General features: G+C 36.5%; 2 protein-coding genes across 5 annotated transcripts in view; one reads left to right on the top strand and one right to left on the bottom strand.

Annotated features, from left to right (window-relative positions):
• The first annotated feature begins 78 nt into the window (after positions 1-78).
• On the top strand, positions 79-11,893 carry LOC110447841 (peroxisomal leader peptide-processing protease-like). Of its 3 annotated transcripts, none has more exons than XM_021493783.1 (11): positions 79-304; positions 1,575-1,619; positions 2,182-2,990; positions 4,312-4,475; positions 4,633-4,791; positions 5,208-5,366; positions 7,658-7,779; positions 8,142-8,230; positions 9,182-9,276; positions 10,395-10,472; positions 11,567-11,893. In XM_021493783.1, the coding sequence occupies exons 3-11, from the start codon at positions 2,185-2,187 to the stop codon at positions 11,593-11,595; spliced, it is 1,701 nt and encodes a 566-aa protein (XP_021349458.1). In that variant the 5' UTR covers positions 79-304; positions 1,575-1,619; positions 2,182-2,184; the 3' UTR covers positions 11,596-11,893. The 3 variants fall into 3 exon arrangements, with proteins under 3 accessions (XP_021349458.1, XP_021349459.1, XP_021349460.1); XM_021493784.1 differs by having other exon boundaries at positions 1,575-1,722; XM_021493785.1 differs by lacking the exon at positions 1,575-1,619.
• A 3,043-nt stretch (positions 11,894-14,936) lies between these two features.
• The window catches only part of LOC110447840, a 38,533-nt gene continuing 33,675 nt past the window's right edge, over positions 14,937-19,794 (bottom strand). For both annotated transcript variants that reach the window (XM_021493781.1, XM_021493782.1), the window contains exon 10: positions 14,937-19,371. In XM_021493781.1, coding sequence (XP_021349456.1) covers positions 18,229-19,371 — 1,143 coding nt within the window. In that variant the 3' untranslated portion in view covers positions 14,937-18,228. The remainder of the gene's footprint in view (positions 19,372-19,794) is intronic.

Raw genomic sequence — 19,794 nt, 5'->3', positions numbered from 1 at the left:
CTGACCTCTAACCGGAAATAAAAATGTATTGGCTGTAACACCACTCCTTCATTTAGTATACTGATATAGCGTATCTGACCGCGCCCATTCTATTATTCTCCGGTGTGATGAAGTGTGGTTTACATGAAAATAAACTCAACATGTTTTCTCGAGGGAAAATGTTGCAAACAAGTGCATTTCACACTGCAACATTAACGTTACCCATGAATTGATGACGTAGTACACAAAATAACAGGTGCTTGTTTACTACAGGCACAGACGGCAGTTCAGCCTTCAGGTGCAGTTTCGTTTTGGTGGGATCTAGGTACAATATTAATCGTCATATTGCTTTTACATGCATGATCTAAAAATGGCAACACAATGCAGTTCATTATTTTGTGTATTTAAATACTTTAAAGGAACTGTCATATCCTTGTTAAGCACTTTGATTATTAAGAGAGTTAATTTAGCTTCTGGAGTACAGGGTTACACCCACTATTTTGCAGGTTCAACAAGCCTGATAAATTATTGGCTTGGATATCATTCATTTCAAGCCAATGATAATCAACTAATCATAAGATCCCAGCCAAACAACTTCACATTGGAATAAATTGATATGTAATTTGAATTTATTGAATTTTGGTTGTTAAAAAGATGCACAGACATTTAAGGTTGATGCCTTTGTAACAGAAAGAAATAGAAATGCACAGCAAGACCAAGGGACGCACTACAAATTGAGCTATCTGGTCGCCAATGACCAAGTTCAGTTCCGTTTCATTCCTCCTTTCTTTAACAAAGGCTTGAACTCTGAGACACGCAAGACCAAATTTAATACTCCTTAACAAAAGAGGTCACTGCATGGTCGGCATTTTTTTTTGGATATGATTTTGCTGACTGCAACCTCTTATTTTGGAAGCATTAACTCTTTGTACTCCTATAAAATAAGAGGTCGCTGGTCAGCTTTTTTTTCTATCTGATATGATTTTGCCGACAGCGACGCGGCGCGCGCCTGTCATTAAAAAAAGCATCTCGCCATGAACACCTTCAGCTCTAACACTGTTGGAGTAACGAGACCCTATACCATCTTCTGTGGGTAAATTTGTAACAGGAGAAAAGAGGGGGGCCAGACTGGGGCTCGAACCTGGAACCCTCCGAACTCTAGTCAGACACTCGCCCAATTTAGCTATCTGGTCGCCGAGGATTCACTCAGACCAAGTCCAGGCTGCTACACCTTAAAAAGAAGGGGTGTAATGACATATCAATTTCTTTCATAACGAAAATGAATGCTTAAAATGTCACATAATCTAAAGTTAATTTGTATACCTAGCTTATCTGTTACCAGCAAAAAAGTGGCATACCACCACCATAAAATATAATTAATTGGAGAGTGTTTTTGCAAGCTTATTTCCCCTGCTAAGTGCTTCCCTATACGTGTATATAGATCATTATAAGGGAAAGGGGTTTGACTACAGTTGCAGACACATAAAAACAAATATATAGATGCGTATGAAATATATTATGAAAATAATGTAGCATATTATACACATAATACATGTTTTTTTGTGTCCAGCATCTGTTCTTTTCACGTGTTTCAGATTCCCTCCTGTAAGTGATAACCAGACTGTGGGACACATACCAGGGTAAACAATCTATAGATGAAAACACTAGAAATTAGCTGAAAGGGGTCATGCAGTCAGTGCTGTCTTGTCCCTGTAATGCCTTTCACAAAACGTTTTAATCCTGGTGCGTTGACATTGCAGCAGAGATAAATCTCGAAATATTGATCAAGAAACCATTTCTTTTTTTAGGCTATTTAAAATAAAAAGCTAATACGGTAGCACTCTAGTCATGCGATCTCCGGAAGCATCTTTGTTTTACTTTCTGAACAGATATGAAAATGCTTCATTTGCAAAAGCAGGAATTAGTGATGTTTTGATGTTACATTGAACATTAATGATCATTTTAATTACGTATATTTAGGAATATGCTAATTTATCCATGTTTATCTAAAACTTTTGAAGGGGGGATAACCCTGTCACAAATTTACATGTTAACACATATTAGACAGTTAGCAATATCCTTAAATATATTACAATACAATCACAATGTAAAGTAATAATATAATAGAAATCAATTTTCAATCATTTTCTCATTAATCTTATTGGTCAATATCTTCATGTTATTTTACATTTTTTTTCACAGAAAATGGGGAAACTGAAAGATGCAGAGCTTCCCTTGTCACAGCGCTGTTGTACACTGTCAATATCTCATGGCAAGGATGGGACAGAAAGCACATGTTGTGGCCTTCTTATCGACACACGACATGGAATCATCCTCACCCATGCATCACTCTTGTCTCAGATGTTGACAAGCAATTCAGCTGTCCTCAGAGACTTAAAAGAAGAATATTTTTCTCAATCAAAACAACTGTCTCGATTTGAAGTTGAAGTGTTGTTTCAAAAAACTCAAGTGGAAAATTTAGAGGAAAATGAACTGTCTCAACCTTTAAACAATAAGCTTGCACCAAATTTTCTTAATAGTGAGCTGAAAAGTAGTCCTGGATTTGTGATACATAATGCTTCTGTCCAGTGTATTTTTCAATGTTGGTCATTAAGACAAGTTCTTTCAAAATTATTACCTGCTGGCAGTTGGGACTTTGTGGAAAACTTGACTGATGTTGATCAGGGGAACGAAAAAAGGGAGAAGAGAAATCAGAACAGTCCTGAATATTACAGTTTGCTTCCATGTTTTCTATTATTGAAAATAAGGAACTGGAAACCATTTGAGAGTGTTCTAGATGTTCGCTTATCTGTCAACAATCAACAAGGGGACCGTGTAGAGATCCAGTCTACTCCATTCGGGAGTGTGAGTCCAGAGATTTTCTTCAACTGCCGCAGCCAGGGAATCATAAGTAACCTATCAGGAAAAAACAACATCTTGATTCTGACAGATGCCAGGTGTATCCCAGGAGCAGAAGGTGGCGCCCTCTACTTCTGTGATGGAAAACACCGGTAAAAGACGAATTCTTTATACAGTACATTAATACATGTTATAATGTAAAATAAGTGAAAACAGTGGGTAGATTGTATCCTAGAGTACAGCGGTTTAGGGTTTGAATTCAGGGATGGTCCATTGTAAATGATTTCAAGTATTATTGCAAATTTTTTCCTGGGATCAATATTTGTTAAAAAGTACTTAGGAATGACTGAGGCAAAACAGTAACCTTTGAACATTGTTTCCAGTAGCCGGAGTTTCCTCTGGCTCCGACACCAGACTTAGACATTTTGACAGAGAGATGACCAGACATCTCTCTGTCAAAATGTCATAAGTCTTAGTGTCGTGGCCAGAGGAAATTCGGGCTATGTGATAATGTTCCCAGATGGTGTCAAACGTTTTTGACATTCTGAGGAGGTGCAGATCGAAACTTCCTTTAAAATTTCAAACAATTTGAAGCATGTGGTTTTGTGTATCCCATTGCTACTACACAGATATGTATATGCCATTGCTATGGAGTTTGTTGGATAGTCATGTTGGATGCAGAAGAAGTTGATTTTCGGTAGAGTATCAACTGTATTAATTTGTTCTAAGCTACTGTGGTATTTGGCAAAGAGATACTACATACCTCAGATGTAAGCAGTGCAGTGTTGGGAGAAGACTTAAATTAGGAACAGGGACTAAAGAGTAGTTAATGAGGCTCTGCTTTTCACAAGAGTTCTTTACCTCGAAAAAAATTCTCAGTCGTAACATGTTTTTTTTTTTAATTTGGAGTTCAGTGTTAAATTAAAGAAGTAAAATATAGTGTTAAAAATGTTTTTTTTAAAAATAAAAAATGAATTGTGAACTCAATAGGAAAGATTTGAAAGGAATGTTATGATTTAACCCTTTCACCACTATAGACCATAATGGACTTCCAGAACAATGAATGGTAGAGTTTATTTCAGTTACATAGGGGTGAAAGGGTTAATAGTGTTAAAGTTTCGGATGTCCGTAGTATGAAGAACTTACCAGAGCCAGAACATTTTTGAGTTAGAGTTCCCTGGTTAAAATTCATGTTGGACCCGTTTCGATCATCTCTCAAATCACAAATAAATAGATGCCTTAGATTTGTACCAGATTGGTCTTGTTTCAAAGCGTTGTGATGGGCTCTCCCATGTTTTGTAGTATAGTTTTAATGGGTATTGAAATGACCATTGTGTTTTGTTTCCGAGTTTTAATGGGTATTGAAATGACCATTGTGTTTTGTTTCAGAGTTTTAATGGGTATTGAGATGACCACTGTGTTTTGTTTCAGAGTTTTAATGGGTATTGAAATGACCATTGTGTTTTGTTTCAGAGTTTTGATGGGTATTATGATAGCTACTTTGTGTTGGAAGAATAACGAATGGGTTGGACTATCGTTAGCTGCCTCCTTGTCTGAGATTCTTGACAGTCTGAACGACCTGCCATTGAAATGGTCCGATGACACTTACTATTCAGTCAACACACATGGAAGTCAATGTAAGTACTGCATGACAAGATTATAACAAAGTCTTGGGTCCTGTATCCATTTTTTTTTTTTTTTTGTTTAATTTGGAAAAATATACTTATATAGTTACAACAATTGACCATGTAAATATTGTTAACCTAATCTAATTCTTGTCCTTTACCAACACAGGGACTATGTCAAAGGTCATCAAATCTGTTCAAGTCAACATCCCACACATATCTGTCAATGGAAACTGGGGCTCCGGCATCTGTGTGGGCCACAACAAGCAAGGTCAAAGGGTCATTCTCACCTGTAGTCATGTGATCGGCAAAGGTGATCCCACCTCAGGTAAACAGATATTATTACTACTGTATAAGAAATGACATATTATGTATATCTTCAGCCTTATTGCTTTTAACCTCTTCTTTATTAAAAGATGTCAATGCAAAACATTTCCTCCATTGAAAGAGAATATTAGAGATTAATGAAGTCTTCTGCTTTAATTTACTTTGCTTACTCGCTTTACTTTATGATCTTAATCAAGGGATAATATTTTGAAATTAATCCGGTTAGATGAGGTGGAGTCAATGGAGATATTGAGATAATATAAGCTAGCTAGCTTTGCAACAATAGGTAAATGATTATTTTTCTTGGACCTCTGAAAACAAACATTTCTTTAAGGTCGGGATAAGGAATAATTGAAGCACTTTGTTTGATTTGATTTACAATGACATCCGTAAAATTGTATATATTTGTATATACAGTGGAGGTGCTGTACAAGCCCGTCCAGACACCTTACCGAGCGGACGTGGTGTACCGTGTCCCTATGGGTCAGCAGTTTGACCTTGGAATCCTGCTGGAACAGAAGACAAGTACCTCCGAGCCAGGTATCAAGGTCAGAAGGACAGGCACACTCAGACAAGGTAATGTGTTAGGCATTTTGTCAGGGTATATTTAGGGAAATAGTAAAACTATGAAAACTAAAACTATGAAAACTAAAATTAAGAAAATTTAGAATTTTTAAAATAGTGATGTAGTGTGAAAAGGTATTTCTTGTTTTTTTTGGTATATCATGATAAGAATATGTGCTCGACCAAACTTTCCAAAGTTCATTGTTACAAGAACTAATTATGACAACTAATCCAGTTATCCTTCTATCCGGTGACAACTATTCCAGTTATCCCACTATCTGGTGACAACTATTCCAGTTATCCCACTATCTGGTGACAACTATTCCAGTTATCCCACTATCTGGTGACAACTAATCCAGTTATCCCACTATCTGGTGACAACTAATCCAGTTATCACACTATCTGGTGACAACTAATCCAATTATCACACTATCTGGTGACAACTATTCCAGTTATCACACTATCTGGTGATAACTAATCCAGTTATCCCACTATCTGGTGATAACTAATCCAGTTATCCCACTATCTGGTGATAACTAATCCAGTTATCCCACTATCTGGTGATAACTAATCCAGTTATCCCACTATCTGGTGATAACTAATCCAGTTATCCCACTATCTGGTGACAACTAATCCAGTTATCACACTATCTGGTGACAACTAATCCAGTTATCCCACTATCTGGTGACAACTAATCCAGTTATCACACTATCTGGTGACAACTAATCCAGTTATCACACTATCTGGTGACAACTAATCCAGTTATCACACTATCTGGTGACAACTAATCCAGTTATCACACTATCTGGTGACAACTAATCCAGTTATCACACTATCTGGTGACAACTAATCCAGTTATCACACTATCTGGTGACAACTAATCCAGTTATCACACTATCTGGTGACAACTAATCCAGTTATCACACTATCTGGTGACAACTAATCCAGTTATCACACTATCTGGTGACAACTAATCCAGTTATCACACTATCTGGTGACAACTAATCCAGTTATCACACTATCTGGTGATAACTATTCCAGTTATCCCATTGTTAGAAGGCACGGTAGTCCAGTGGTAGGACGCCGGGCTCGTGACCGAAGGGTTGCGGGTTAGCGCCACGACACGGCAATGTGTTGTATCTTTGAGCAAGATACTTTTATACTCTGCTTGTTCCAGTCTGTTCAGCTGTAAATGAGAATGTGGTTGGGCAGTGCTAGAATTGTTGAAAGAATGCTGTTAGCGCCGAAATGGCAGCTGCGGCTGTATGCTCCCCAGGGAGTTGAGAAATTATTGGCTGGTTGCAAAGGCCCTATAACCACGGATAATAATTTGTGAACCCCTTTGAGACGACCTACAAACTAGGTTGTGATAAAGCGGTATATAAGAACCTCCAATTATTATTATTATTATCTGGTGACAACTAATCCAGTTATCCCACTATCCGGTGACAACTAATCCAGTTATCCCATTATCCGGTGACAACTAATCCATTTATCCCACTATCCGGTGACAACTTATCCAGTTATCCCACTATCCGGTGACAACTAATCCAGTTATACCACTATCCAGTGACAACTAATCCATTTATCCCACTATCCAGTGACAACTAATCCAGTTATCCCATTATCTGGCGACAACTAATCCAGTTATCCCACTATCCAGTGACAACATATCCAGTTATCCCACTATCCGGTGACAACTAATCCAGTTATACCACTATCCAGTGACAACTAATCCATTTATCCCACTATCCAGTGACAACTTATCCAGTTATCCCACTATCCAGTGACAACTAATCCAGTTATCCCATTATCTGGCGACAACTAATCCAGTTATCCCACTATCCAGTGACAACATATCCAGTTATCCCACTATCTGGTGACAACTAATCCAGTTATACCACTATCCGGTGACAACTAATCCATTTATCCCACTATCCGGTGACAACTAATCCATTTATCCCACTATCCGGTGACAACTAATCCATTTATCCCACTATCCAGTGACAACTAATCCAGTTATCCCATTATCTGGCGACAACTAATCCAGTTATCCCATTAACTGGCGACAACTAATCCAGTTATCCCACTAACCAGTGACAACATATCCAGTTATCCCACTATCTGGTGACAGCTAATCCAGTTATACCACTATCCGGTGACAACTAATCCAGTTATCCCACTATCCGGTGACAACTAATCCAGTTATCCCACTATCCAGTGACAACTAATCCAGTTAAAAACTCATCATGCCAAAGATTCCTCTATCATATAAGTATATCAACTGAATATTGTTTTTACAGGGGAATCTGTATTAGTGATAGGTCATGCTTTGTTTGGCAGAGGATTTGACCTTGAACCAACTGTAACCAAGGGAATTGTATCAAAGGTCATACGAGTCCGAAATCAACCAGTGATGATACAGGTAACAGAAATGTGTTCCTTAATTTGTAATACTCACAAATGTTCCGGGCCTTTTTCTATTATGTAATACGGCACTAAATTTTGGCCTGAAATATATTTCAAGCTTGCAGGTGATTTGAATAAAATAATGAAAGGGTTTGACAGTGCATGAATTTTTCTTGTGAATTTTTATATAAAAAATTGATAAAGAGGCAAAGCAAAAGACCATCACTAGTTGGACAGCTCTGTTGGTGGAGCATGTTTTTTTATAAGGTCAGAGGTTCAACCCTGTGTTTATTCCGTTCGGTACTTCCTTTTGTGGGAAAAATTTTGCTGATGTAAAAAGTTCATAACATTTACAAGTATAGGCGTTATTGTTTTCAGACAACATGTGCTGTACAGGCCGGGGCCAGTGGTGGTGCGGTGGTGGACATGGAGGGCAGGTTGGTGGGCCTTGTCGTCTGTAATGCCAGGTAATCTCTGTTCTAGTATAGGATCACATGTTGTCAGTTGTAATAATATGTAATCTCCCTAATACAGGAACAAACATTTCTTCCAAATGAAAGTTTTTGAAAAATGTTTTGATACATTTAAAATACTGTAAATTCACTCCTGTTAGCTCATTGATATTTTAGTGGCCATACTGGCCAAGAATACATCTCAACTATTGACTTTAAATTGTAATAGTGCTGTATACAAAATACTGCATCAGGTGGAGCCAGACTAAGAATACAGCTGAAGTAAGTATGTTTACAATAGAAGTACAGCTAAGGTCTTTCTGTCATTCAAATAATTTCTTCTCAAGAATCATATGGCATTCATTCTTCTGTAACAGGGACCTTTTGAAGTTTTAGAGCAAACGGTATTGACCTTGGAAATGAACGGTCACTTGAGTTTGTAAGGCTACATTCGCGTATCCAGTTGAAATGGTTGAACCGGGTGAACCTGTAAAGAAAACGACAGGCACAGATCTGAACCGAGGCTGACCTCAGGAAAATTCGGCATGTGTAGATTGAGGGGTCCAGATGTACCTGACTGAAACTAAAATGCTGACTATTGCTAGTTTGCGTTATTTCTTTCTCAAACAATGTCAAGCCACGTGTAGTTTTTAAGATTCGTTATGTAATTCAGTGGACGCGTGAAAGGAGGGCGTAACATACTTGATACATTGTTTTTATTCTCCAAAACTGTGCATTTTTAGCTCTGCTTATAGAACGGTCCAAGTGTGTTCGTTTATCGTTGACTATTTCTGTGCCACCTTTACCGTTTCAACCGTGATACGCGAATGTAGCCTAAAAGTTGATATTTCTAGGATGGTGGAAGGAAAAATCTGCTTTATCTGTAGTAGTGAATCATCCTGAATTTAAAATATATATGCATGTTTTTACGTTTCCTCAATGTTAAATTAATGTATTTTATTACAGAGATACATCAACAGGAGCCAGTTATCCTCATATCAACATGAGTGTTCCCATAGCAACCATCATCCCTGTACTGGACTCCTACATAGAGTCTGGGGGTGAGTAATTAGAATTTGTCATCCATATAACTTTAATTTGTATTATGTGTTGTAGGTCAGTGTGGGTCATAGGTCAATGTTGTTGACATTGTGGGCATAGGTCAAGGTAATTGAAATTTTGATTCAGATGTAATGGTAATTGATTTGTATTATGTGTCGTAGGTCAGTGTCATTGACATTGTGGGTCATAGGTCAATGTTGTTGACATTGTGGGCATAGGTCAAGGTAATTGAAATTTTGATTCAGATGTAATGGTAATTGATTTGTATTATGTGTCGGAGGTCAGTGTCATTGACATTGTGGGTCAAAGGTCAATGTTGTTGACATTGTGGGTCATAGGTCAAGGTAATTGAAATTTTGATTCAGATGTAATGGTAATTGATTTGTATTGTGTGTCGTAGGTCAGTGTCATTGACATTGTGGGTCAAAGGTCAATGTTGTTGACATAGTGGGCATAGGTCAAGGTAATTGAAATTTTGATTCAGATGTAATGGTAATTGATACTGTGTAAAGGTCATACATGTTGAGGTTATTTACGTAGCAGTCATGTACATCGTTGGTCAAAGGTCAAAGTTCTTTACATTCAGGGTAACAAGTCTGATGTAATTCACATTCAGGTTCACAAAAGTGAAATAAACTTTTACAGCGTCTGAATTTAAGTACATGTCCCAGAGATATAATGAACAAGTTTCCCACATATTAGGTTTCTGTGTCGGCAGTGGGGTGAGGACAGAGCATACTGACAACTTAATGTTTAAGATTTGTAAAACTTGCTCCATATTCTAGATAAATGAAGCGTATTATTGCTTGCTTGGAGTCCTGATAGAGTGTCAAGTTTATAGAAGGATTAAACAAAACTTAATCACTGTAAATGTACCCTGGAGATTATTGACCAATCAAAGGTTTTATCTCTGGTTTGTTTTGAGAGGACAATATATATAGAATTAAGTTTTCTACAAAAAGTCCACATAGACATTGAAATAAGAATGGTCAGTTGGAGTGATTCATTTCTACAAAGTAAACAAGTAGCCAGACAGTGGTAACCTAACTATAAACCACATCTATAGATTACCACTGTGACCGATTCCTGGAGAGTAATGTCATGTTTTCTGTTACAGACAAATCGGTTCTGCGATCCCTCTGCGTTAGAAATCCAGTCATACACAGCCTGTGGACAATGGAGAAATTTAAACAAGGTAATTAAGAACAACCTGTAACAGCTATTCCGGATAATTAACCAATCATTTCTAAGTGCAGTAATATAAATGATTGAAAATCTCACTTGTTGACTATGAAACTCACTGACAAATCCTTCATTTCATTAAGTGTAACATTAATGAACTGAATTAAAACAGATACTTACAGTGAAAGACAACCAAGGATTCTAAAGGACTATAAGGGTATCTTTCCCACAACATCTTTGTTCATACAGAACAATTCACTTAATATCACGCCGCTTAATGTCACTTATCAGATATTATCAATATTGTGTTTTTAATAGAAAATAGAAAAAATCTACTCACAGAAATTTGCTGTTGAGGGATATTTAAGTACCAAATTCTTAAAATTCACATGTATTTTGCTAGTAGGTATGTGTTAGTTTTGTAGTGTACTTATTAATGACTTAGGATGAGGACTGACCAGTAAATAATAGACAAGTTTTGTAGTGTACTTATTAATGACTTAGGATGAAGACTGACCAGTAAATAATAGACAAGTGTTATAGTGTACTTATTAATGACTTACGATGAGGACTGAGTAGTAAATAATAGACAAGTTTTGTAGTGTACTTATTAATGACTTAGGATGAGGACTGAGCAGTAAATAATAGACAAGTGTTGTGGTGTACTTATTAATGACTTAGGATGAAGACTGACCAGTAAATAATAGACAAGTGTTGTAGTGTACTTATTAATGACTTACGATGAGGACTGAGCAGTAAATAATAGACAAGTTTTGTAGTGTACTTATTAATGACTTAGGATGAAGACTGACCAGTAAATAATAGACAAGTTTTGTGGTGTACTTATTAATGACGTAGGATGAGGACTGACCAGTAAATAATAGACAAGTTTTGTAGTGTACTTATTAATGACATAGGATGAGAACTGACCAGTAAATAATAGACAAGTTTTGTAGTGTACTTATTAATGACTTAGGATGAGAACTGAGCAGTAAATAAAAGACAAGTGTTGTAGTGTACTGATTAATGACGTAGGATGAGGACTGAGCAGTAAATAATAGATAAGTGTCACATGTCCTGTTTACATGTCTTTTGCTTTCTTTACAGATCCTCAAGTCTTAACCAGCAAATTGTGATACTGACAACCTTGTGAACAATCAGATGTGCCAATTTGGTTTTTACCATCTATGAACATTATAATACCAAATATATATAAAATATGTATATGGAATGCTTTATAAATGTGACTTCAGTATGGATGCAGGTATCTAGTATGGATATGGATATTACATTATATATATATATGTATATATATAATGGTTGTGTGTGACATGAGTTATTTGACGTATGCATATGTATGGACACATACTGGAACATCTTAGTCAGGCCAAGTATCTGGGTGTAACACTATCATCTGACCTTAAATGGGATTCACATATAAATACTATCTGCCCAAAAGCAAATTCTACACTAGGCTTTTTAAGACGAAATCTTAAAATTGGCTCAACATCAGCCAAAGTACAGGCATACAAATCATTAGTTCGACCATCACTTGAGTATGCCTGTACAGTATGGGACCCTCACACCCAAACAAATATTGACAAGTTGGAAATGGTCCAGCGAAGGGCAGCGCGCTATGTGCTCAATAAGCACAGGTACAACCATCGTACCTCCAGTGTGTCAGAAATGTTGGACCACCTAAAGCTGCGCCCTCTAGCAGATAGACGTAGAGATGCTCGTCTGACCATGCTTCATAACATTGTAAACCAGAAAGTCGCTATCGTAAAATCAGACAGATTAATCCCTACAGTTAGAAAATCCCGAACAAACCACCAGTTTTCGTATCAAATTCCCCACTCAAAAACCCAGACCAGAAAGGCATCATTCTTCCCTCGAACTATACCCNTTAAAAACAATCTCTTTCCATGTTTCACTCCTTGTCTGACATTTTATCTTCAAATTGTTGAAGTTGGTCAGTACCATTTAGAAGTAGAAGTATGTATAGAATGGCTGTGTGTGACATGCGTTATGACGTATGAATATGTATGTATAGAATGGTTGTGTGTGACATGAGTTATACGACGTATGAATATGTATGTATAGAATGGCTGTGTGTGACATGCGTTATGACGTATGAATATGTATTTATAGAATGGTTGTGTGTGACATGAGTTATACGACGTATGAATATGTATGTATAGAATGGTTGTGTGTGACATGAGTTATACGACGTATGAATATGTATGTATAGGATGGCTGTGTGTGACATGAGCTATGTCGTATGAATATGTATGTATAGAATGGCTGTGTGTGACATGAGCTATGACGTATGAATATGTATGTATAGAATGGCTGTGTGTGACATGAGCTATATGATGTATGACTATGTATGTATATAATGGTGTGTGCAATATAAACTACACAACATACAGATATTACAGGTGCCATATCTATAATTATTACATTTTTCCAGTGATGTCATAAATTGCTTCCTTTCAACATGATGAAAATTATATCTTTCTCATTGTACTTTCACTGCATTCAAAGCATGTGATTTTCAGTTCAGATGCAGATGAAGCCACAGTAGTTGTTTTGGTATGTCTATGTACAGCAAGATATTTACTGAACTTGCACAACTGATAACATTACATAAGCAGATCTGGCCAGATATACCGATATAGCAGAAATCATGAGTCCATTCAAAGTTGTGAACAGCCTTGTTATCACTCATGACATTGGTAGAATATTGCACCAAAGATTGCAATTGATTATGCCACAGTTTTGATTTAGTAACTATTTCATAGTTGTAAATACTGATAAAAAGGTAATGGTTTTCTTGACGAGTATCGTAAATGGTATATTTCACTCGTATGGCAGAATATATCGATTGTCCATTTTTTCTTTGCACCTGTGAAAATATATTGGTATTCTGCCATACTTGCGAAAAATATATGGTATTCAATGGAAAACCAATACATTTCCTCTGTCTTACAGGAAGTGATGGTGTGATATCACCAATAAAAGTTCATTATATCAGTACCCAGACACTTATAGAATCCCAGGTGTTGAGCTTGATATAACATATCTCCTGTGCTGTTGTAGAGCATGACCATGGGATTATGAGGATAGAATCAAGTCTGATGTCAGTGGCCATCTTTTCCTCAAAGCACTATAGCATGAACAATGGTGATATATTCTAACAATAGCAAATAGTTTTACTACATCTTAGTTACTTATGGTAAATTCAGTAGTTTAAGAACAGACCTAAAGAAGATATTCATGAATGTCGCCATGATTTGACAGTTGTAATATGTCAACTGATGTACTACCATGCGTCCTTGACCATCCTTGGCAGCACCTTGTAAACTGATTATGGCATTTTCAATTGAATACAAATACATGCTACTGATGAAATAAAAACGCTGACAAAACATATCTTGGTAGTTGATATTTTAATGTCAACATTTGATATAGAACTCAGGTATAATAAATACACATATCTGCAACAATGGTCAACAATTTTAAAAAGGTCAAATAAGTTAACGTTTCTATCAATATTTATAAAGATATATTTGGAGGAAAACATATCTGATAATTATATTCAATAAACAAGTTAATCTTTAACAAGTATATGCACCTTACCAACATTGTCCCATGTATACAATGTATTACAGTGTCCCATATATACAATGTATTACAGTGTCCCATGTATACAATGTTTTACAGTGTCCCATGTATACAATGTATTACATTGTCCCATATATACAATGTATTACAGTGTCCCATATATTCAATGTATTACAGTGTCCCATGTATACTATGTTTTACAGTGTCCCATGTATACAATTTATTACAGTTTCCCATGTATACAATGTATTACAGTGTCTCATATATACAATGTATTACAGTGTCCCGTATATACAATGTATTACAGTGTCCCATATATAAAATGTATTACAGTGTCCCATGTATACAATGTATTAGAGTGTCCCATGTATACAATGTATTACATTGTCCCATATATACAATGTATTCCAGTGTCCCATATATACAATGTATTACAGAGTCCCATGTATACAATGTATTACATTGTCCCATATATACAATGTATTACAGTGTCCGATATATACAATGTATTACAGTGTCACATGTATACAATGTATTACAGTGTCCCATATATACAATGTATTACAGTAGAAATATATCTTTTGAAATAATTCTAATGTAAGGCCAAATATCTTCAGCAGAATTTAAAACTTATTCTTAACAACGACCGGGAGCCAGACTTTCGAGACCATTGTTTAGGACCAGAAGGTTGGTTTCACAGGACTGGTACTTCTGTTTTTTTTAGGACCGGAAGGTTGGTTTCACAGGACTGGTACTTCTGTTTTTTTAGGACCAGAAGGTTGGTTTCACAGGACTGGTACTTCTGTTTTTTTAGGACCGGAAGGTTGGTTTCACAGGACTGGTACTTCTGTTTTTTAGGACCAGAAGGTTGGTTTCACAGGACTAGTACTTCTGATTTTTAGGACCAGAAGGTTGGTTTCACAGGACTGGTACTTCTGTACTGTTGCCTCCTGCCGAAGTCCTGGAACCAGTTTTGCAACAGAGGTTGTGAAAGACAGACATTATATCCAGCCAAATCACCGAAATTCCAAAAATTGTAAATTTAAACTAATTTCAGTACTTGTTAGTGGTTAACAATTCTTTTAAGATGGATCAATGTTGAATGGGAGTAGTGAGTTAATGGACAGTGTGCTTTATGATCATACACGTATGTATCTTCTATAATTTTACCACACTGGCAAGGAGCACTTAAAATAACAATTAACAAAGTTTAAACTTAATGGGTGTATTTTTATATGTATATATATATTTATCTTAAGTGAGAAGGTCAACGAGTGTTAATCCTTATACCAATGTTGTATTTCCCCATTGTGACAATATTGTTATTGTATTGTGCACCCCTCCCTCCCTCCCTGCCTCCCATGTGGTTTGTTATTGTGATGTGTACCCCCTTTCCACATCTGTCCCCCTTTGACACTTTCCACATCTAAGTTACTTACAGGTTCCTTGAAACCCTGTTCTATTTATTTACAATAAACAGTTACCATACACATCCATATACCGGTAGATATTGTTTACAATCATGTCATTATGTAGCGGTACCTACATGGGTGGTCCATACTCAATCACCTGGTAGTTTAATAGGGTGTTTATGAGGTCCAGTATAGTGAAGTATCTTTTTACAACTTGGTAACTTATCACATATAAAGGTATCACAGTCGATGACAGTCTAAGTAGCAAGAAATGTCAAATCCTGAAAAATATACAGAGCATTGTTTATAAATGCAATTTGAAGAACAGAAGTATAATTACATGTATCAGAACTTTAATATTTGATTTTGATCAAGCCTGGCAGAGCTTTAACCCAAGAGTTACAGTACTTTTCAATATTTTGTAAAACAAAATAATGAAGGAACATAAATATATGTTTTGACAGAAAATTGTAAAAAAAACTACTACACTTAACCCTTTCACCACTGTAGACCATAAAGGACTTTACCAGATTAATGCATAGTAGAGTCTACTAAAGTTACATAGGGATGAAAGGGTTATAAAACAACATAAATCAGTTCTTAAAATACTCATGGTAGACATAGATTATGGCCGATACAGTAACAGGAAGTTTAGCTGAATGTCTAATGGAGGTCACTAATTTATATATAAATGCACACTTAACTCATTCACCCATGAAGACACACTTGAACTCTTCCAATTCAAAGGTTGGAATAGTCCATTACGAAATTTTAGGGGTGAATGAGTTAAAGGGACTTCATACACATTCTGTCATTGTCTTGCATGTACCCTTAGACTAGCCTTGGTATACATCACATTATATTTAACCTGTACACAAAGGTCATATAAATGCACTTACCTAGCAGTTAACTTGTCTATAATGATCAATTCTTTCTATAAAAGTTTGTACAATTAAAAATTATCTAATGCTTTATTCTACTTAACAAAGCAAAATATAAAACACATGCTTCAATCATGATGTGGATTCTCCAGATAAGGTTTCACATTTTGGTGGCTTGAACCAATCAGAAGCTTTGTGTTCCAAATCATTAGGATGTGAACCTTGGGGAGTATACCAATCATGATGTGGATTCTCCAGATAAGGTTTCACATTTTGGTGGCTTGAACCAATCAGAAGCTTTGTGTTCCAAATCATTAGGATGTGAACCTTGGGGAGTATACCAATCATGACAGCAGTAGGTAGAAGTTACGGTAGTATGTAGCAGTCGAGTTCTGATCAGATATGTTTACATAATGGCACAAAGGGAGGGAAGGCGGATAAAACATCACAGAGGCATCAAATATATAAACAACAACGATAAAATCTATCAACATAGTAACAATATTTCTACATGATTTTAACAGTCATACATACTTACTGTAAACTCGGTGTAGTTATAACAATGTGATGGTTATTATACATATGGTAAATGCTCAAGAATATTATAGTAAAAATAGTAATGTATCATTTAGCTTTCAATGGCTACATTTTTAAAACAAAATATTGAGGATCAAGACAATCTTACAATCTAGACACCTTTAAACCAATGCTGACATGAAACTAAACCTGTCACATGATCAGTTAATACTGACAATGAGCTTTTAATTTTCAGAGAAATATCACCCAACTCCTTCACCAGGCTGAGTGATGGACAGAGGACTAAGCTGTCCATACAGTAAACTTAGAACCAGCCCAGCCTGACAGTGTTTTAACATCGCACAATCTACGTCTACTAGATTGTAGTGATGGGAGAAAACCAGTTCAGTTGTCATATATACATCTTAAATAACCAAATAGTACAGCGACATATCTGTTCATAATAGACAGGTTTTTGGATCCACAGATTCAATTACTAAAGCAATGCATTAAATCTTATTTGAATGTCCAGATTATACAGGTTACTGGATTAAGCAGCATTCAGTTTAAATGATACACAATGTCATTTTCAAAATACGGTTGAGACTCTTAATAAGGAATGATTCCTTTTGAAATTGTACAACATTTGGTATCTTACTAAAACATAAGAAAAACAGATAAACAATCAAAAGAACGTGATCTTCGCCAAACATTTGCCCCAACACTACATTATGACTAGATGATGATAAGATGATGTCTAGATAATGTCTAAAGGACATGAAAGCTGTATATATATGTTCACACTTGTACCCGTACAAATGTCAGCATCAGTACCAGATAATTTCTGTTTGGTTCTGATCTCCGATACATCCATCGATATAACATGTATAAGTTTAGTCGTCTTTACCTGTGCAGTTCAGGTAAATATATTGTCACACTTTTACCAATTTTAAGCTCAAAATGGCCTAATCCTTACAAAGGTTGTAAAATTTGTGCTGGGCTCATAACACACAAAGGTTAACTCTTCATGAACAAAAGAACCTCTGTAAAATGAGAGCACATGGGTTGGCTTATTATCAGACATGCGTTCTGTAGAGGTAAAACATACATTGTCAGGAAGCACTCTTTAAATTGCTGCACATACATTTCTGTCACATTTAACATAAAGCGGCATCGCTATTGAATCTATGTTAACTTCACACCAGAACAACTTTTACTTATGTTTTTTGCATGATGCACAAAACATTCAATGAGGGAAGGGGAGAGTGAGGGATTATATAATTCCTCTTGTGAAATTGTCAGTTTTTAATTCAATCCACTAAATACTGGTGTGTCACCTTGAGTCTGAAGAGTCACTGTCAGATTCTGCCTCCGAGGAGGATGAAATCACCCCTCTGTAAGAGAATATACGGGCATCGTATGTATTAGACGGCTGTAACCGATGCCGATAAGATATTTTGGGAGTATCTGTCTTTCCTAATAAAATGTCCTGATAAAAATTTGGTGGTTGAGGCTTTGGCCCCCCGATAACATTGGAAGCCACAGTGGGTCGAGCAGGAAGCTTCCGTGGAGTTGCAAACCCATAAGGCTTTGCATTTAGAGAGTTGAGTTCCTTGGTGACTGGAGGTTTTTTGGGTCGAGGAGGCTTACCATCATTCACTATCGCTTTGTTTTCTTTTGCTTCTACATCAGAATTTTCCTGTTTGACACTCTTCGTGTTTTCACTGGTCAGTTTGTTATTGTTTTCTGCGCCAGGCTTTGGAGAAAATTTACCTCTACCTGTCAAAGGTCGTAGCCGCTTGTCCTTATTGTTATTGGAATGGACAGGTGTTTTTGAACCTGAATTTGTTGGCGTTTTTGAACCAGAACTTGTGCCAGTTGGAGTTTTTGTACCAAATAATTTGTTTGTTGTATTCCTACGAATTCTGGCCTGCATTTTCTTGGAGACTCCTGCAGTACTATTTGGAACAGATCCTGTTTCACTCTCTAACTTTATACCGGGATTTGAACTTGTGCCAGTTGGTGTACCAGCCTTTTTCCGCATCATAATGGCTGGCACCTTACTGTTCGTGACACCGTTAGCCACGTTTTTGTCTATTCTCGTGGAATTTGGGGCAGATGCTGTGCTGTAGTTTCTTGATCCTTCATTATTGTTGTTATTATTTATCTTAGTTCTCAAGTCAACAGGAACACCGTTACGACGTGCTCCATTGCTATGAATACTGTTAGATATGCCATTTTTACCATAATCTGTTGGTTTTCGTGTCCGATTCCATGCCATGTTTTTGTTTCTTCTGCGACGAGGGAGGTCATCGTCCGAGGAAGAATCACTAGAGTCATCCGATTCGGTCTCCGATGATGAATCAGAGTCCATAGCTCTTGCTCGGAAAAACGTGTTTCTTACTGGAGCTGGTGGCTTTTTTCTCCTGAATTCCATCATCCGCTTTGCAGTATTTTTCAAATACTCCTGGTCACACTGAAAACATAACAAACCAGATATAAACCTACCAGATATACATCAGAATGAGATAGGATGAACAGGAAACAAAGAAGGTATCACAGGTAATACTTATTCCCTCAGAAATTGGAAGTGATCAGAAATGTTAGGTGTATAGAGTCTCGAAGTCAATGTTGTCAAATGAAAATGTATATTAAGTTTCGTGACAATCGAAAAAGAAATTACGCCTGAGGAGATTTGATGCCAATATTCCATTTATAGTAACAGTGACCTTGTTTTAACCCCAGAAGTTTGGAATCCAAGCTCATACACAAGATGATGTTTGTTAACACTTTCTCAAAACTTAACGACTATTAGTATAGATAGACACAACAGCAGTATAAAGACAGCAGGAAGATTAACATAAACATACATATAATGTTCACTTATGTGCGAGATATT

Source organism: Mizuhopecten yessoensis, unplaced genomic scaffold (assembly GCF_002113885.1).
Source record: "Mizuhopecten yessoensis strain PY_sf001 unplaced genomic scaffold, ASM211388v2 scaffold3627, whole genome shotgun sequence".
Lineage (NCBI taxonomy): Eukaryota > Metazoa > Mollusca > Bivalvia > Pectinida > Pectinidae > Mizuhopecten > Mizuhopecten yessoensis.
Note: the sequence above shows the minus strand (reverse complement) of the source record. Positions and strands in the feature narration are given on the sequence as shown.

Bases quoted from the DNA above. Each gene is read 5' to 3' on its own strand.
- LOC110447841 (XM_021493785.1), top strand. From the start codon at position 2,185: ATGGGGAAACTGAAAGATGCAGAGCTTCCCTTGTCACAGCGCTGTTGT. The intron at 2,991-4,311 runs GTAAAAGACGAA...GTTTTGTTTCAG, and splicing joins TTCTGTGATGGAAAACACCG to AGTTTTGATGGGTATTATGA. The intron at 4,792-5,207 runs GTAAACAGATAT...TTGTATATACAG, and splicing joins CAAAGGTGATCCCACCTCAG to TGGAGGTGCTGTACAAGCCC.